The sequence below is a fragment of the Alosa pseudoharengus genome, unplaced genomic scaffold (genome assembly GCF_046254945.1).
Source record: "Alosa pseudoharengus isolate Yale_2024_CS ecotype anadromous, Long Island Sound unplaced genomic scaffold, YU_APseudo_1.1 YU_APseudo_1.1_scf_1, whole genome shotgun sequence".
Taxonomy (NCBI): Eukaryota; Metazoa; Chordata; class Actinopteri; order Clupeiformes; family Clupeidae; genus Alosa; species Alosa pseudoharengus.
In genome coordinates this window covers 43,283,669-43,298,072 of record NW_027468564.1, presented here as the reverse complement: position 1 = coordinate 43,298,072, position 14,404 = coordinate 43,283,669, and the positions used below count along the sequence as shown (strand labels likewise).

The window sequence follows — 14,404 nt, the reverse complement described above, 5'->3', positions numbered from 1 at the left end:
AAAGATATATATTCGAATATAATCGAAACGGAAAAAACAAGCGTGTATATCTAACTGAGAACTTGCAACAAGTGACGCAAAGTAGTATGTTGGCGGAGGATGACAGCTACGCTATTGTGAACTCACCATTATGACGCATTTTGGAGTTCTGGGACGTCTGTGTCTTCAAGACCATTCTTGAAGGTTCAGTAAACGAGTTCCATAAGCCTAGAGGTGACAAATCGCCTCTGTCCATAATTACATCTATAGATAAACTAACCAATAAACATCAGTAAACAACCTTATGTAGCCTTCGTAGGCTACCTTCTCAGGCTTGATAGCACGCAAATGAGTTGGTATCGATTATTAATTGATAGTCACAGACCTAGCTACTTAACCTTGAGTTCAGTGAGTGATTAATTGTGCTAAATAGCATTATTTCACTCCAACAAACACGTAAAATCAACAGAACAAGAACAGTCATCACCCCTGTAACGCAATATGCCAAAGTGAAACCAAATTCCTGAATCTGCATTCTGAAGCTTATCCGGAAGATCATGGAGAACAATCAAAATATGTTTACCTTCAAGCTTCTACAATCATTTGCAGTAGCCTACATCGGGCTGGTGGTTTTAAACTTTTATGTGAGCGGACACAACATAGACCAAATTACAATACCCTATATAGCCCTCTAGTGGGGAGCAAGGATAAAACACGCTTCCACATGTTTTATTATCTTCCACAGGATACGCTTTGTTCATTTAAAAATGTTTTTCCGTCAGTTAGTGTGTGTGCGTAAAACTACATTAAGGAAAATAGCAATAATAAACAGCAATGTAATATCAATGATCAATAGCCGAATGAAAATAAAAACACCATAACCCATTAAAACATGTTATAGTAGGCTATATCGTTTTCAAGACAATATAGGCTACCCATATATCTGGGAAAGTATGATGTGATCATGCTTGTAATAATAATATACACAATACTAAAAGATTTCTATAGCTATTTTTGTCAGGGGTTAGCTGACACACCATCATCACTGTGTGATTTAAAAATACACGTGTGCACGAAGTGAACCACCTGCCGGATGTACTGCAAATGATTGTACAAGCTTGAAGGTAAACGTGTTTTGATTGTTCTCCATGATCATCCGGGTAAGCTTCAGAATGCAGATTCAGGAATTTGGTTTCACTTTGGCAGATTGCGTTACAGGCCCAGGGTTGATGACTGTTCTTGTTCTGAAGGTTGATTTTAGGCCTATGTGTTTGAATTTTGAAGTGAAATAATATCACATCATAGTCCTTAATTTAGCGGTTTAGCACATCACTCACTCAAGATTAAGTAGGCCTGTGACTATCAAATTATTTATACTGACTAATTTGCTTGCTATCAAGCCTGATCAGGTAGCTTACGTAAAGGCTGCATTTACTCAAAACCTAGCTTTAACCTAGCGTTTGATGTTTATTAGTTAGTTTATCTAGATGTAAATAAAGTAGGGTAACCAATATTGAATTTGGTGAATAGACAGGGGCTAGATTTATGGAACTCGTTTATTATAGGCTTTACCAAAGATTCTAGAGCAGAGTTCCTTTCTGTTCTAGGGTGCGTTCGTAAATTCAATGACTCCAAAGATCCTTGATAGCTCCGCTTTAACCACTGATCAATAAAGAAAGTGTTCTTTATAGATCAGTGGCTTTAACCCTCTCTGATGACACTCTGAAAATAGAATTAACTAGGGTTGTAACTAGAGTCTTTGGGCTTTACACAGACGTCCCAGAACCCCAACATGCGTCATAATGGTGCGTTCACAATAGCGTCGCTGTCCTCCACCTACATTTCACTTGTTTCAATTTCTCAGTTAGATATACACGCTTGTTTTTCCGTTTCAACTAAATTGAAATATATTTTTAAATCGGAATTTTCCTCATTTGAAACCATATTATATTTTAACTTCAGCCCATTATCATCTCTATTTTCAAATGTAGCTCCAGTCAGTGAATTGGAAATTTTCAGTTCAATGGATTCCCAAAGCCTTAATAAGGAGTTGGATAGATGTAATTATGGACAGAGGCGATTTGTCACCTCTAGGCTTATGGAACTCGTTTACTGAACCTTCAAGAATGGTCTTGAAGACACAGACGTCCCAGAACTCCAAAATGCGTCATAATGGTGAGTTCACAATAGCGTAGCTGTCATCCTACGCCAACATACTACTTTGCGTCACTTGTTGCAAGTTCTCAGTTAGATATACACGCTTGTTTTTTCCGTTTTGATTATATTCGAATATATATCTTTTTAAAATCGTAATTTGATACCATATTATAATTTTAAGTTCAGGACGTTTAATTTCAGCCCATTATCATCACCATTTTGAAATGTAAGTCCAGTCAGAGAATTGGACATTTTCAGTTCAATGGATTCCCAAAGCCTTAAAGAGGAGTTGGATAGACTCCATGTCCAAAACCAGGAGATGAAACACATAATGCAGCAGCTCCTGAGGGAAAACCTGGAGCGGATGCAGTACACCGGCTCCCAGACCTGCTTCCCAGCATGTGTGAGTTCCCTATAAAATCGAATAGTAGTACAATATAGCCTAAGCTACTACCGGTATATAGGTATGTGTACATTTAATAGCCCATATTCCCTGGGGCCAATACGAATACAGCTTTGGCCCAATCTGGCTGTTAATCAATTATAGAAATCATACCATGGGCTACTTATAGTAACTTTCATGTTAGGTTCATATACAGAACTGTGTGGGAATGTGTTCGTGGTGTTGGGTGCAGGTGGCGGCCATCTTTGACATGTTTCCTCCTCCCTGTTTACAGTGTCATCATCAGCTGCTTCACCCGCATCTCCATCCTCATCTTGTGCCTGTGATACTGCCAGACCATAATCCCACAATGCTCTGCGGCTCTCTCCAGTCGCTCGGAGCCGGAGTAGCGTCTGTTCAGCATGAGCTGTTGCCCCCTATCACCTCTGCACACGCCCAGCAGCAGCAGTCCTGTGGCTCATTCCCCTCCTTGCCTGCGCTTGCCCAGGGAAAGGCCCCGGTCCACCTGTTGCTAGGTGACAGACGGCTCTCTGGAATTCCGCCACAAGGTGCTCCACGTCCCCTAAGCAGGAAGAATTTGACTGGCCTTGATCGGGCTCACCCACTGATGCCACTCCATCACGACAGAGCGCCGAGTGGCATTGCCAATGGCAGCATGGCACCTGCTCCACCTGTCATCACCAAGGCAACGGGCGAAAGTCAGAACAACAAGCCGAAGAAGATTAAGGCCAGGCGCTGTATCAAAACTGTCCAAGATGTTGGCCTGAAAACCAGCAGTCACCAGGACAACATAAACAGTGGCCGAAACCATGACAACGGTTGTCAACCCCAGGTAAAGTCAAAGCAGGAGCGGGATGTGGGGTGTGTGCTGGAACCCCTAAACGTTCACGAGATCCCTGAGAACCTGGAGGCCCTGCGTGTTGCTGAGGAGATCAGACTCGTCAGTCTCCGCTGTAACAGTGTCCTCAGTGGCAATGCCAGCGCTTCTGACCGTGCAGGCAGTTCTACGAGCAGCCTCAGCCCTGTGGACCTCAGGACCCCGTCCGCACTGCGCGCTCTGCCCTTCCTCAACACCCCCACTCCACCCATTGCCCATGCTGTCCCCTCCCCCCCAGAGACAGCCAAACCCCAGGCAACCAATCAGAGACGGTTCGTCAGTAGACTGCCCCGCATCAAGAAGACAGCTTCACTTAGTGTGGCCACTTCTGTGACAGGTGAGCAGTGAAGTCAGTAAAGTTAGATACATATCCCTAACTCCCTCTTACACACACACTCACTCACTCACACACACTGATCGTATTGTCTGATATAGCTTTGGTTGCAACACAAGAATAGGATCTACAAATCAAACTTAATAACACATTTGCCATGGCAGTGTAGAGATACAAACAGATTTGACCTTTGACCTCCCAGAGCAAAAGTCTGTGGAGTGTCTGGCAGGGAAGGAGGAAGTGAGGGAGTGTAAGGAGGTGAAGAGGAAGAGAGTGATAGTGGAGAAGCAAACAAGCAACACCCAGCAGATCAGGAAGCTCCCAGAGCTGGCCAAACTGCCCCCTGTGTCCTGCCCTGAGGAGGCCATCCTGCAGGCCTTCAGGCTGCTCAGAGACGACGACTGGTGGGAGTATAGCTAAAATAGGCTAGGCTAACACATTAAATCTATACAAATTATAGGCTATTAGCTATGATAGGCTACGTTAACATATTTACTTGAGACAAATTATAGTTTTTCAGCTAAGATAAGATACAGTCATATTGACATATTTGTGTTCAAAGAGTGTATTTTATTGAAGACAGCCTACCCTATGCAAGATCTTTACACTTTAGAGCTAAGCTGGAGATAGACTGCTAAAGTCAAGTATATGCTCGTCTAAATTGTGTGTCTGTTGTTATTTCTGCAGGGAGCAGAAGATCGAGGCCCTGATCTCCATCAGGTCTCTGTCCCAGCACCACGCTGAGGTGCTGCTGCCCAGGCTGCATGATGTGTGTCTAGCCGTCTACCGCGAGGTCAGAGGCTCTCTGCTGGAAAACAAGCTGGAGCTCATGTTGCATTTGTTCTGTTTCAGACCCGAGAATATGCATTCTGGGCCCGTATTCACAAAGCATTTTATCTTACCACTAGGAGTATTCCTAAATCACACTAAAAAAATTTAGCTAGGAGTTTTCTCTTAAAAGTTATTCACAAAGCCTTTTAGACCTACTCTTAGTAAGGAAAAATGACAACTCCTAAACTAAGAGTGAGTCTTTGTTGCTATGGATAATGTCACTAATGTCACTACTCATGCACGAGCTTGACTGAAGTGACCACCTTATTGGCTGATGATTGTAATGCAAGAATGATTCCAAACATCTCCCCTATGATGATGAGTGACAGGAGACAGGTCTGAGAATGTGTAGCCTAATGAGACATACGGATTGATGCCGTATCTTAGCAACATGAGAATTTGTAAATTAATCTGTCACCATATGCCTATGCCTACGTTTGCAAAGCGGAGAGAATTGTAATTCGATTCACAATGAAACATTACATTTAGGGGCCGTTTATCTTACCGCTTTCACACCTTTAACGACTCCGGCAAGAAAAAACCTTGCGTGTACACACAGAGGTGTAACCGGCTAAGTGTGCTGTAGTGCATATGCCAGACCAGTTGATGGCGCCGCTGTGCAGAAGCTTCACGATAGTTTCGCGTGAATCGCGTAGAAGAAAACATTGTTGAAACAGTTTGTTAAGCCAGAGAATGTCTAATAAGTGCTCTGGTTAAGCAGTCGCATGAAATAAGGAGACTACAGACAATTCGGTTTTCAGTTCAACTGTTAAACTAATAAAGTTCATTTTCAAGGTATGTGACTGCTATGTGAAATTTCAAATGCTTAGCCTACGCATTGCATTAGGTCTGAGCACCACTGGAGAAAACACTAACAAGCAGTAAGCTAATGTTTAACTAAGTTAAGCTAACGTGTGCTTCTAACTTACCACTAAAGGCTGATAGGCTACATTGTGCACATAAATCATGACAGGGGAAAGAAAGACATTTTAATATGATAAATAAATGGTTTGGTTTGTTTTGACAAGCAGCATGTCAGGTCGAGTGCCGTGGCTGAGTTGAGAGGTGGGGCGATGTCGTCATAAAGTTGGTACCCCTGAAATGGCCCCTGAATAAAAAATTACTTTAGCCTTCTTAGATACTGAAATAGTGATGAATAGCTTATGTTTGTTAATTAATTACAGTGCATGAAAATGCACTGTACTGTTCTTCCTAGGCAACTTCTTCTTATTATTATTCCGCTTACCACTTTTTCCGTACGCTATTTCTCTTGAACAGTTTAACTTAGAAACTTCATTCAAACTTTGTAACATAGGTATTCAAACGGACAAAGCTGCTATGTATTTTTCATCTTTGTAACTTTTATACTTTTTAAACTATTAATTAAAAACTACTCAAAATTTCCCCATAGACTTAACATTGCCGATTATGACATCATAATACGGCCATTAAGCAATTAGAATCCTATGGCAGGTGTTCAGGCCACCTGGATCTCAACTGCCAGTCTCAGGCTTTAAGCATACAAACTGGCCCTATTAAGACTACACATCCTGTTCAACTGCTTCCTCTGCCAAAAACTGTTTCAAAATAAAAGTCCTCACTACAATATTTCACTGTTAAACAATTTAACCCTTTAAACTACTGAACTTTTTAACTGTTTAGCCATTGTAACTGTTACTTGTCATCAACTATGACTCCTACCCACTGTAGCTAGTTAGCATGGTTAGCATAGTTAACATGCTAGCAAGTTAGCATGCTAGCATGTTAGCATGCTAGTTAGCATTTTTAGCAAAATTACTAAAAATGATTAGCTAAGTTAGCTAAGTCACATGGTTAGCATAGTTAGCATGCTAGCATGTTAGCATGCTAGTTAGCATTTTTAGCAAAACTGCTAAAAATGATTAGCTAAGTTAGCTAAGTCACATGGTTAACATAGTTAGCATGTTAGTTAGCATTTTTAGCAAAACTGCTAAAAATAATTAGCTAAGTTAGCTAAGTCACATGGTTAACGTAGTTAGCATGCTAGCATATTAGCATGTTAGTTAGCATTTTTAGCAAAACTGCTAAAAATGATTAGCTAAGTTAGCTAAGTAACATGGTTAGCATAGTTAACATGCTAACATGTTAGCATGCTAGTTAGCATTTTTAGCAAAACTGCTAAAATGATTAGCTAGGTTAGCTAAGTAACATGGTTAACATAGTTAGCATGCTAACATTGTTAGCATAGTTAGCATGTTTAGCAAAACTGCTAGAAAATGTTAGTTGCTAAGTATCATGGTTAGCATGCTAGCATTGCTAGCACTGCTATAAAACATTAGCTAAGTAGCATGGTTAACAGAATTAAAAATCTTAGCATAACTGCTAGCAAACATTAGAGCCGTTCAAACTTTTAGTTATCGTCAAATATCTACCCATGCACAGCCATTAAACTATTTGAATATCAACATTCATTAAACTGCTAGAAAACGTTAGCTAAGTAGCATGGTTAGCAGGTTAGCATTGCTAGCACTGCTATAAAACATTAGCTAAGTAGCATGGTTAGCATAGTTAAAAATCTTAGCATAACTGCTAGCAAACATTAGAGCCATTCCAACTTTCAGTTATCGTCAAATATCTACCTATACACAGATATTAAACTATTTGAATATCAACATTCATTCAACTTCCAGTCTGTCAACAACTTTTAAACTATTTACCTTCAACTTTTAAACTATAATTAAACTATCTATTAAACTAGCTGTCTATCAACAACTTTTAAACTATCTACTGTCTATCAACAACTTTTAAACTATCTACATTCAACTTTTAAACAGTCTACTTTTAAACTATCAACTTTTATTAAGCTATGCAACCACCATGTCTATCCTAGCATCACCGTAGTAACCATCTCTTTATTATCTGTTTTAACTATACATGATATTTTACATCACAACTTTAGCATTTTCATGCACTGGTAATTCCTTGGAATTGCATTTCTAGTTGTCTCTACTCAGCCAACCAAATAAGGAAGGCCTATAGTTAGAAATGTGTAGATTTTAGTAGTTTGGTCTTTATGTAGCTTTGGCAAATAGCCATCTAGTCCTGAATAATATGCACATGAAATGACACTTGTTAAACTCACCTCAATATGTCTTTTGCAATCATTTAACCCGCATGGGCAATGCTAAAGTCACTGTTACAAACAGTGCAGCATGCAAGACTATCGTTATTTTGAACTCTTATGAGACAAGGGTACACTTTTGTGTAGTCTGATGTGAAATGGGTCTTAAATGTTCCTTTTTGGGGGACACTCTGCCTCTGCCATGACGCTCCTGTTCCTACTGAACTGAAACAGGCCAATCAGGATGCTCTCTGTCTTGAACAGGCTCACACGCACTACCTCTCTCTCTCCATCCCCGTTGTGTGCGCGCTACACTCAGATGCCCACACGATTTGAAGTTTTGGTCTCGTGTGCGCGCTCTTGCTCGCTCGCTCTAGATTCCGGGAGATTTTATCTAATTTGCGGGCATCAGGGAGCCATTATCAATATGCGGAAGACTGTAATGACTGCGGGATGTCTGTAAAATGCTTCATGAATTACTCTTAGTCAAAATGAGGCATCAGTCAGAAGTGACATGCCCATTATTTTTAGGAGTTTATCCTAAATTCACCAGTTAGGAGTTACTTTTAGCCTTAAACTTCTTTGTGAATACGGGCCCAGATGACTTAGTTATACAGCACAGTTCAGTAAGCTTTTATACTCGTCTTGGTGCCACTACAATGTATGATCGTATTGGGCCTGGACTCACATTTTGACAGTATGAGAACACCGTTGTAACAAACTTTCTCTGTGTTCTATGTATTTTCAAGACAGCTTGTAACAATTCTACCTTTCTCAACACACCCAGGTGAAGAACCTGCGCTCAATGGTGTCCCGCGCTGCCATGATTACGCTGGCCCACCTGCATGCTCACCTGGGGCGAGGCATGGACACGGAGGCCGAGGGCACAGCCCAGACACTGCTGCCGAAAGCTGGAGAGGCCAGCGGCTTCATCAGGGAGGACATGGAGCTGGCACTGGGGTACATGGTGCTCAACGTTACCCCCTCTCGCAGCATGAACGCCCTCATCAACACAGGGCTCAGGTGAGGGGGAGAGAGAACCCTGATGAGCCTTTACTTCAGACTTCCTGAAGTTTATTGGTTCTCTGTGGTACTGCTGATACTAATTCTACTAGTACTACTATACTAGTTCTACTAGTCCTCAACAACCTCAACAAAGCCTTGTGGGAACAACTATAATGCTGATAATGGAACTCTCTTGAAACGGTCTATATGGTTCTTTGTCTCCTCTGGTTCTCTAGCTTACTCATTCTCTGGCTCTGTGTTTCTCTTGGTGTGTTTCAATGGTTCTCTACTTCTTAGACATCGTAATGCGGCCGTGAGGAAGACCACTGCACAGTTCCTGGAGAGACTGGCAGAGGTCATGGGGGCATCCCGTGTCCTGTCAGGGAAAAAGGACCTGACTGACCGCTTCATCCACTCCATCAGCTGCCTGGCCCTCGACAGTGCACAGGATGTCAGGTGGGAGTGCTACTTCTTCTAGTTTCTAACCGAACCAAACAATCAACTTATTATGTGGTATCCAAAAGTCATGTCATTTGAAATGTCTAGGGGTTCATTACATAACCTGAATACTTACAAAAAGAGTATCAAAGCTAAAATAAAAACAAATAAATAATACATTAAAAAAAGCAAACAGCTAACCAGTCATGTATCGGCTAGGCCCTATATGCCATCTGATGCGGACATGCGTCGACACTGCCACTTCCCATCACTTAACACAAGAAACGGGCGTAGAATAGGGACAAGACACTGTAAGACAAAAACATTACAATGAAAGCTGGAATGGCTGTAACAAGGTGGAAAACAATCATTCCAGCCAAGCATTCAATAATGCAAATAATGATCATTCAATAAGAGTTATAGCTTTTACACATCAAAATGGGCAAATACTAAAAGCTGTTTTGGCATAGGTTTAAGGCTATGTTTACCTGTAATTCAAAATTTGATGACAGAGAAGTTTGGAGTAGATTGGTTGACTCTCCCTAAACGTTCTCTGCAATAAGTGATGTCTGGCTTAGCCACTTCAAGTGTATTCAGCTAATGTGCCAAGCATGTCAAGTGTGATGTTGGTCAAATGATTCTACTCCACTGTCTTTAATAGAGTGTGTGTCTCATGCCCTCTTGTAATGAAATGAAAACAGGCATGCAGTTCTGCCTATGAAAAGTAATTGTGGCATCAAACATGTTTTGAATGTTAATTTAACATATACAAACATCACAATGTTGTTTTAATGCTGTCATTATTAATGAGTTGGTGTTGATATCCTCATTGTAAATAAATCGGTGTTGATGTATTGTTTGTGTCTAAAACAGGACCCATGCCCGTAACACGCTGGCATTCTTGGCTTCCCATCCTGACCTTATCAAGATGGTGGACAGATACGCCCCTCAGAGAGATCAAGGCACCGTCAGGGACATCATCAACAAATGCCAAAAAAAGTGGGTGCAAACCATTGGAGGACATCATTAACACATAGCATTTATCTATCATTGTCAAAAATTGGCCAACATCTCTACTTATTATCATTTAACCTCAGAGAATCCAGAGGGAAATGTCTTAGTAATGTGTCCTTTTGCCCCCCCCCCCCCCCCCCCATGCAGAAATATCCATTGAAGTGAACATCCAAGCTGGAAGAATGAAATAATTAATACCGGTCTACACAACCCTGAACATTTTGAAAAATTTGCTTTTCAATCACCTTGTTGTGATCAAAAAAATGAGAATGCATCTTAAGCAATACACCATCCCTACATAGTCGCCGATCCAAATTAAGAAGGAATTCTGGCATCAACAAAGGATCATCTAGACCAGCAGAAGCCCACCAGCAGACTACCAGCAAGACCAAGCTCCTTCTCCCATTCCAGTTTGCTCTCATTCACTCTCAAGCAGCTCTACAGCCCCCAACCAGCTACAGCATTCAAACATCTATTTTCACACAGGCCTAATTTGTATTTTGTTTCTTTTTCATATCTTTCAGTTTCCTTTTTCTGAAACAAGTTGAAAATAAAGGGGGGAAAGATCAGTGCCTTTGTCTGACTCATTTGGCTCAACGTCGCTAATAATAAACTTTGCCACTGGTGTGCCGTTTTGCAAATTTACCGTGCATTGCAGCCTTACAAAACTTTTAGTATGATACATATTTTTGTTGCAGAGCCTGTCAAAGAGTTGTTTGTGAATTAAGTGCTTGGTTATCCTCATTTGATGTCACCTTAATCATCTAAAACTGATAAAAAGGTCATACCTTTAACTGCGACAACAATGTTACATGGTGCAATAGCAAACTTTCTGGGCACACATCGGCAATGTCAGAAATGCCATTATCTGTATTCTAAGTCAGTGCAACACCAAAATGATTTTGAAACTGTTATATTTAGTGGTGGATTATGAGCCACTGGGCCCATGGGCACATACTGTACACAAAAATGCCCCCACAGTTAAGCTAAAGGGTCCAGGAGCATGCTCCCCTGAATAATAATAATAATAAACTGAAATGAAAATTTTTGTGGAAAGAGAAAAATAGGATGGAGTAGGAACTTCACACAGAGACTTGGGCTTCAGGGCCCCTGGGCCCGTTAGTTCAGTTCAGTAATCCATCCCTGGTTATATTAAGTTAAATGGAACTACATTGTGGTGTTTTAATGGGTTTTAAAGCAGCACAATTTACTTGATTTTATTGTGTACGTTGTGTTGCTTCATTTTATGTGCAGGGACCCTATACTATGAATGGTCCTCAGTACTTGCACTGTTAGCCATTTGGGCTGTAAGCGCTAAAGCCAGTCAAACTCGGTACTCCTTTGATCAACGTAATCTAGCTCTTGGGGTGGTGTTTGTCTTGTCATGGTGAAAAAGACACTGGGTTCAAATTACTCCGGAATTACACTTTAATTTGATCTCATTTGTGACACACCGCATCCCACAAGTACTATAAAGAGACAGATCAAAGTAGTATCTGTCATTGTTTAACATGCAATCCTGACTTGAATCATGCTTGGCTGATTATGCAATCCAATTTCCAGTCAATATCTATGTCTATTTCATAATCTATGAAAAAAAGCCATCTCTCTTTGTGTGTGATGAGGATGACAGACCGGCTCGGGCCGCAGAGCCGTTTAGTCCATGTACATTTTTTTATTCGGCAAAACTTAAGCCCTTTTGACATTTTGCCTGACGTGGCTATATTTAAAAAAATGTTGCCTCCCAAAAAATTTAGCCTCCCCACTCATTATGGAGCTGATGGACCTTCTCAGACCGCCACTTGCCAGGCTAACGTGGCAGAATTTTGCTTTAAGCCCTCAAGTCCAGCTATTTGCAGCGCTAAGATTTTTTGTTACAGGGTGCGTCATCGAGGTCGTGGGAGAGGGCTACGCCTAAGCAAGACCTCGGTGTGGAGGTGCGTCCACACTGTCACCAACGCCCTTCTGCGCCATGCCGGGGATTACATCCGGCTGCCGGCAACACGTCAGGAGGTCCAGGAGGTGCACCAGGGCTGTCATGCCATTGCTGGCATCCCCAGTCTTGGGCCTTGGCACACTCATCCCTATCGCCAATCCATTAGTTATTGATCATTCTGAGTCAAAAGTTGACATATGCCCAAATTACCACGTCACATTGCTGATTCATCTTCATTCATTTATTGGGCATTGAGCGCAGGTCACTTGGTTGTCAGAGGATTCCCTTTCCGCTGCTTTGCCTCATGCATAGTCAAACACACATATAATGTCCATCACAAACTAATGTCTTTATGCAGCCTCTTCAAACGAGCCTTTATATCTGAATGTGCACTTAGATTGACACTGCTTAATTTCCTTGTGGATAAATAAGGTATCTCATAGACAGAGCAAGATTTTACACATAGGCAATGGCAATAGAGAATCAGTTGTTGACTCATTAAGGATGACATACAATCTTGTTGATGATGCATTTTCACTGATGTGACTGTTGCTCAGCATCTATAAAGAAAAAGACATACCATAATCAGATTAGGAACTGTGAGGAAAGGAACATCAAAATCTATAAGCCAAGAACAACTGGCTCACCTTCAGCTGGCAGCAAGATTGGTACCGAGATTGAGGGCCTGTTGACTTGCGCCTCTGCTAGGGCATGCTGCTGCTTGGCCAGTTCCAGCTTGGCTCTCTTCAGCTCCAGGGACTGGCGAACGAGCTCATTTGCTTTGGTCAACTGGTGCTGAATGTCCTGCAACACGACCAACTTCTCCTTTTCAATGTTCACCAGGAGCATGAGGCATGTTCAGCGTCACCTTTTCTAATGTCAATCCTCCCAGGGATTCCATGTGAGACTGTGTCTCCCATGATCGCCAGCGCCTTCTCCTCATGTGCTGTTAAGGGTTGCACCGAACTGGTCCCTGCACCTGACCTCGCCCGGTCTCTACGGACAGCAGAACCTCTCACCTTAACCTGGCTTGAAAAATCATGCCATTTTTTCCTGACGTCCTGCCTTGGTGTGCCTGATCCGGAGGCAGCCATCTTCCTTGCTATGTCACTCCATAGCTTTTTTTTGTTGCTGTTGCATTAGTAAAAGTTATTCTGAAAGCTGGAAAACAGTGTCACCTTGTGCAAGCTCACCTCGTCCAGCAAAACTTCAAGTTCCTCTGACGAGAAGCTTGGTGCCCTTTTTTTACATTGCTTCCCCACCATATTCTGTATCTAACTCTCTCTCTCTGTTAATTGTAGATAGGTTGCTTTTTATTGAAAACATTCACCAATGACAATCAATACCACGTTAAACAGAAGTAACTGCAGCTGCTTGCCAATTCTGATTGTAAAGTACCTTACCATTAATATAAAAGTTTATTATACGGCTCTTCACAATGCTAGTAGAACGCTCCATTGACTTGAATGGGATTTCCCAACGTTCTATGGTAAAATAAATTAATGTAATTACCGCTGCAAACATAAAATTACCGCTGTCAATGGCAACGGGTTTTGTGCTGCTGATCATATCACTCCGCAAGTATTCCGGTCACTTCTTGCATTGGAACTTCATTCAAAAGTGAAAGCAGACGGTTGATCAGCTGTGTTCTAAAGAATGTTTGAATCAAGTTCAGCGTGTGTTGCGAACTATTTGTTTCTCAGCAAAAGCCATGACGAAACGGTAACAATTAAGTGTAAAGAGACATATCGTGGAGTTTATTTTTTCGTTTTGGCAAGTAGCCGTATAATAAGCGGGATAATGTATAGAACGCCGGTCATTATGGGAAAATAAGTCCCTTCAGGGCGAAACAGGTTCGCCCTGTCGGGACTTATTTTCCCCATAATGACTGGCGTTCTATACATTATCCCTTACGTATTACATAATTTTTAGAAGTTGTTATGTGGTGGAATCAAGGGGGCAGGCAAATTCCCGGAAGTAGAAGAAGTAGAAGTCTGCTGACCCCCATAGAAGCCCATTCATTTTAGGATTTTTTTGTTAAAACCATAACTTCATATAGCATATATCCTGTGCCGATATTGTAGCTTCTGTGTTATCTACATGAACAATAAAAGGCAAAACAAGACTCGACTACCTCGTACGTAACGTTAAGTTCCCGTAAGAAGAATGTTTAGCATGTCCGGTTGTAGTGAAGCTAACGCATCGTAGGGGGATAACCGTATTGTTTGGATAAGAAGCTCAGTCCAGCCAGCACGGAAACTCATGAACAAAGCTATGTAGCCTACAATAGCATTAGCATTGTAGGCTATGTTGAGGTAAAGCATTGCATA

General features: G+C 41.5%; 1 protein-coding gene and 1 pseudogene across 1 annotated transcript; both read left to right on the top strand.

Moving 5' to 3' along the window:
• LOC143129040 (uncharacterized) overlaps window positions 1-14,404 on the top strand; it is a 119,037-nt pseudogene that overhangs the window by 36,993 nt on the left and 67,640 nt on the right.
• On the top strand, window positions 8,474-10,687 carry LOC143129056 (TOG array regulator of axonemal microtubules protein 1-like). The gene is made up of 4 exons (XM_076289880.1): window positions 8,474-8,704; window positions 8,984-9,142; window positions 9,998-10,123; window positions 10,286-10,687. Exons 1-4 carry the CDS (start codon window positions 8,487-8,489, stop codon window positions 10,296-10,298), a joined length of 516 nt encoding a protein of 171 aa, XP_076145995.1. The 5' UTR covers window positions 8,474-8,486; the 3' UTR covers window positions 10,299-10,687.

Excerpts from the sequence above, each read along its gene's own strand:
- LOC143129056 (XM_076289880.1), top strand. The coding sequence starts at position 8,487 with ATGGTGTCCCGCGCTGCCATGATTACGCTGGCCCACCTGCATGCTCAC. Across the intron at positions 8,705-8,983 it reads CTCATCAACACAGGGCTCAG|ACATCGTAATGCGGCCGTGA; the intron begins GTGAGGGGGAGA and ends TCTACTTCTTAG. Across the intron at positions 9,143-9,997 it reads GACAGTGCACAGGATGTCAG|GACCCATGCCCGTAACACGC; the intron begins GTGGGAGTGCTA and ends TGTCTAAAACAG.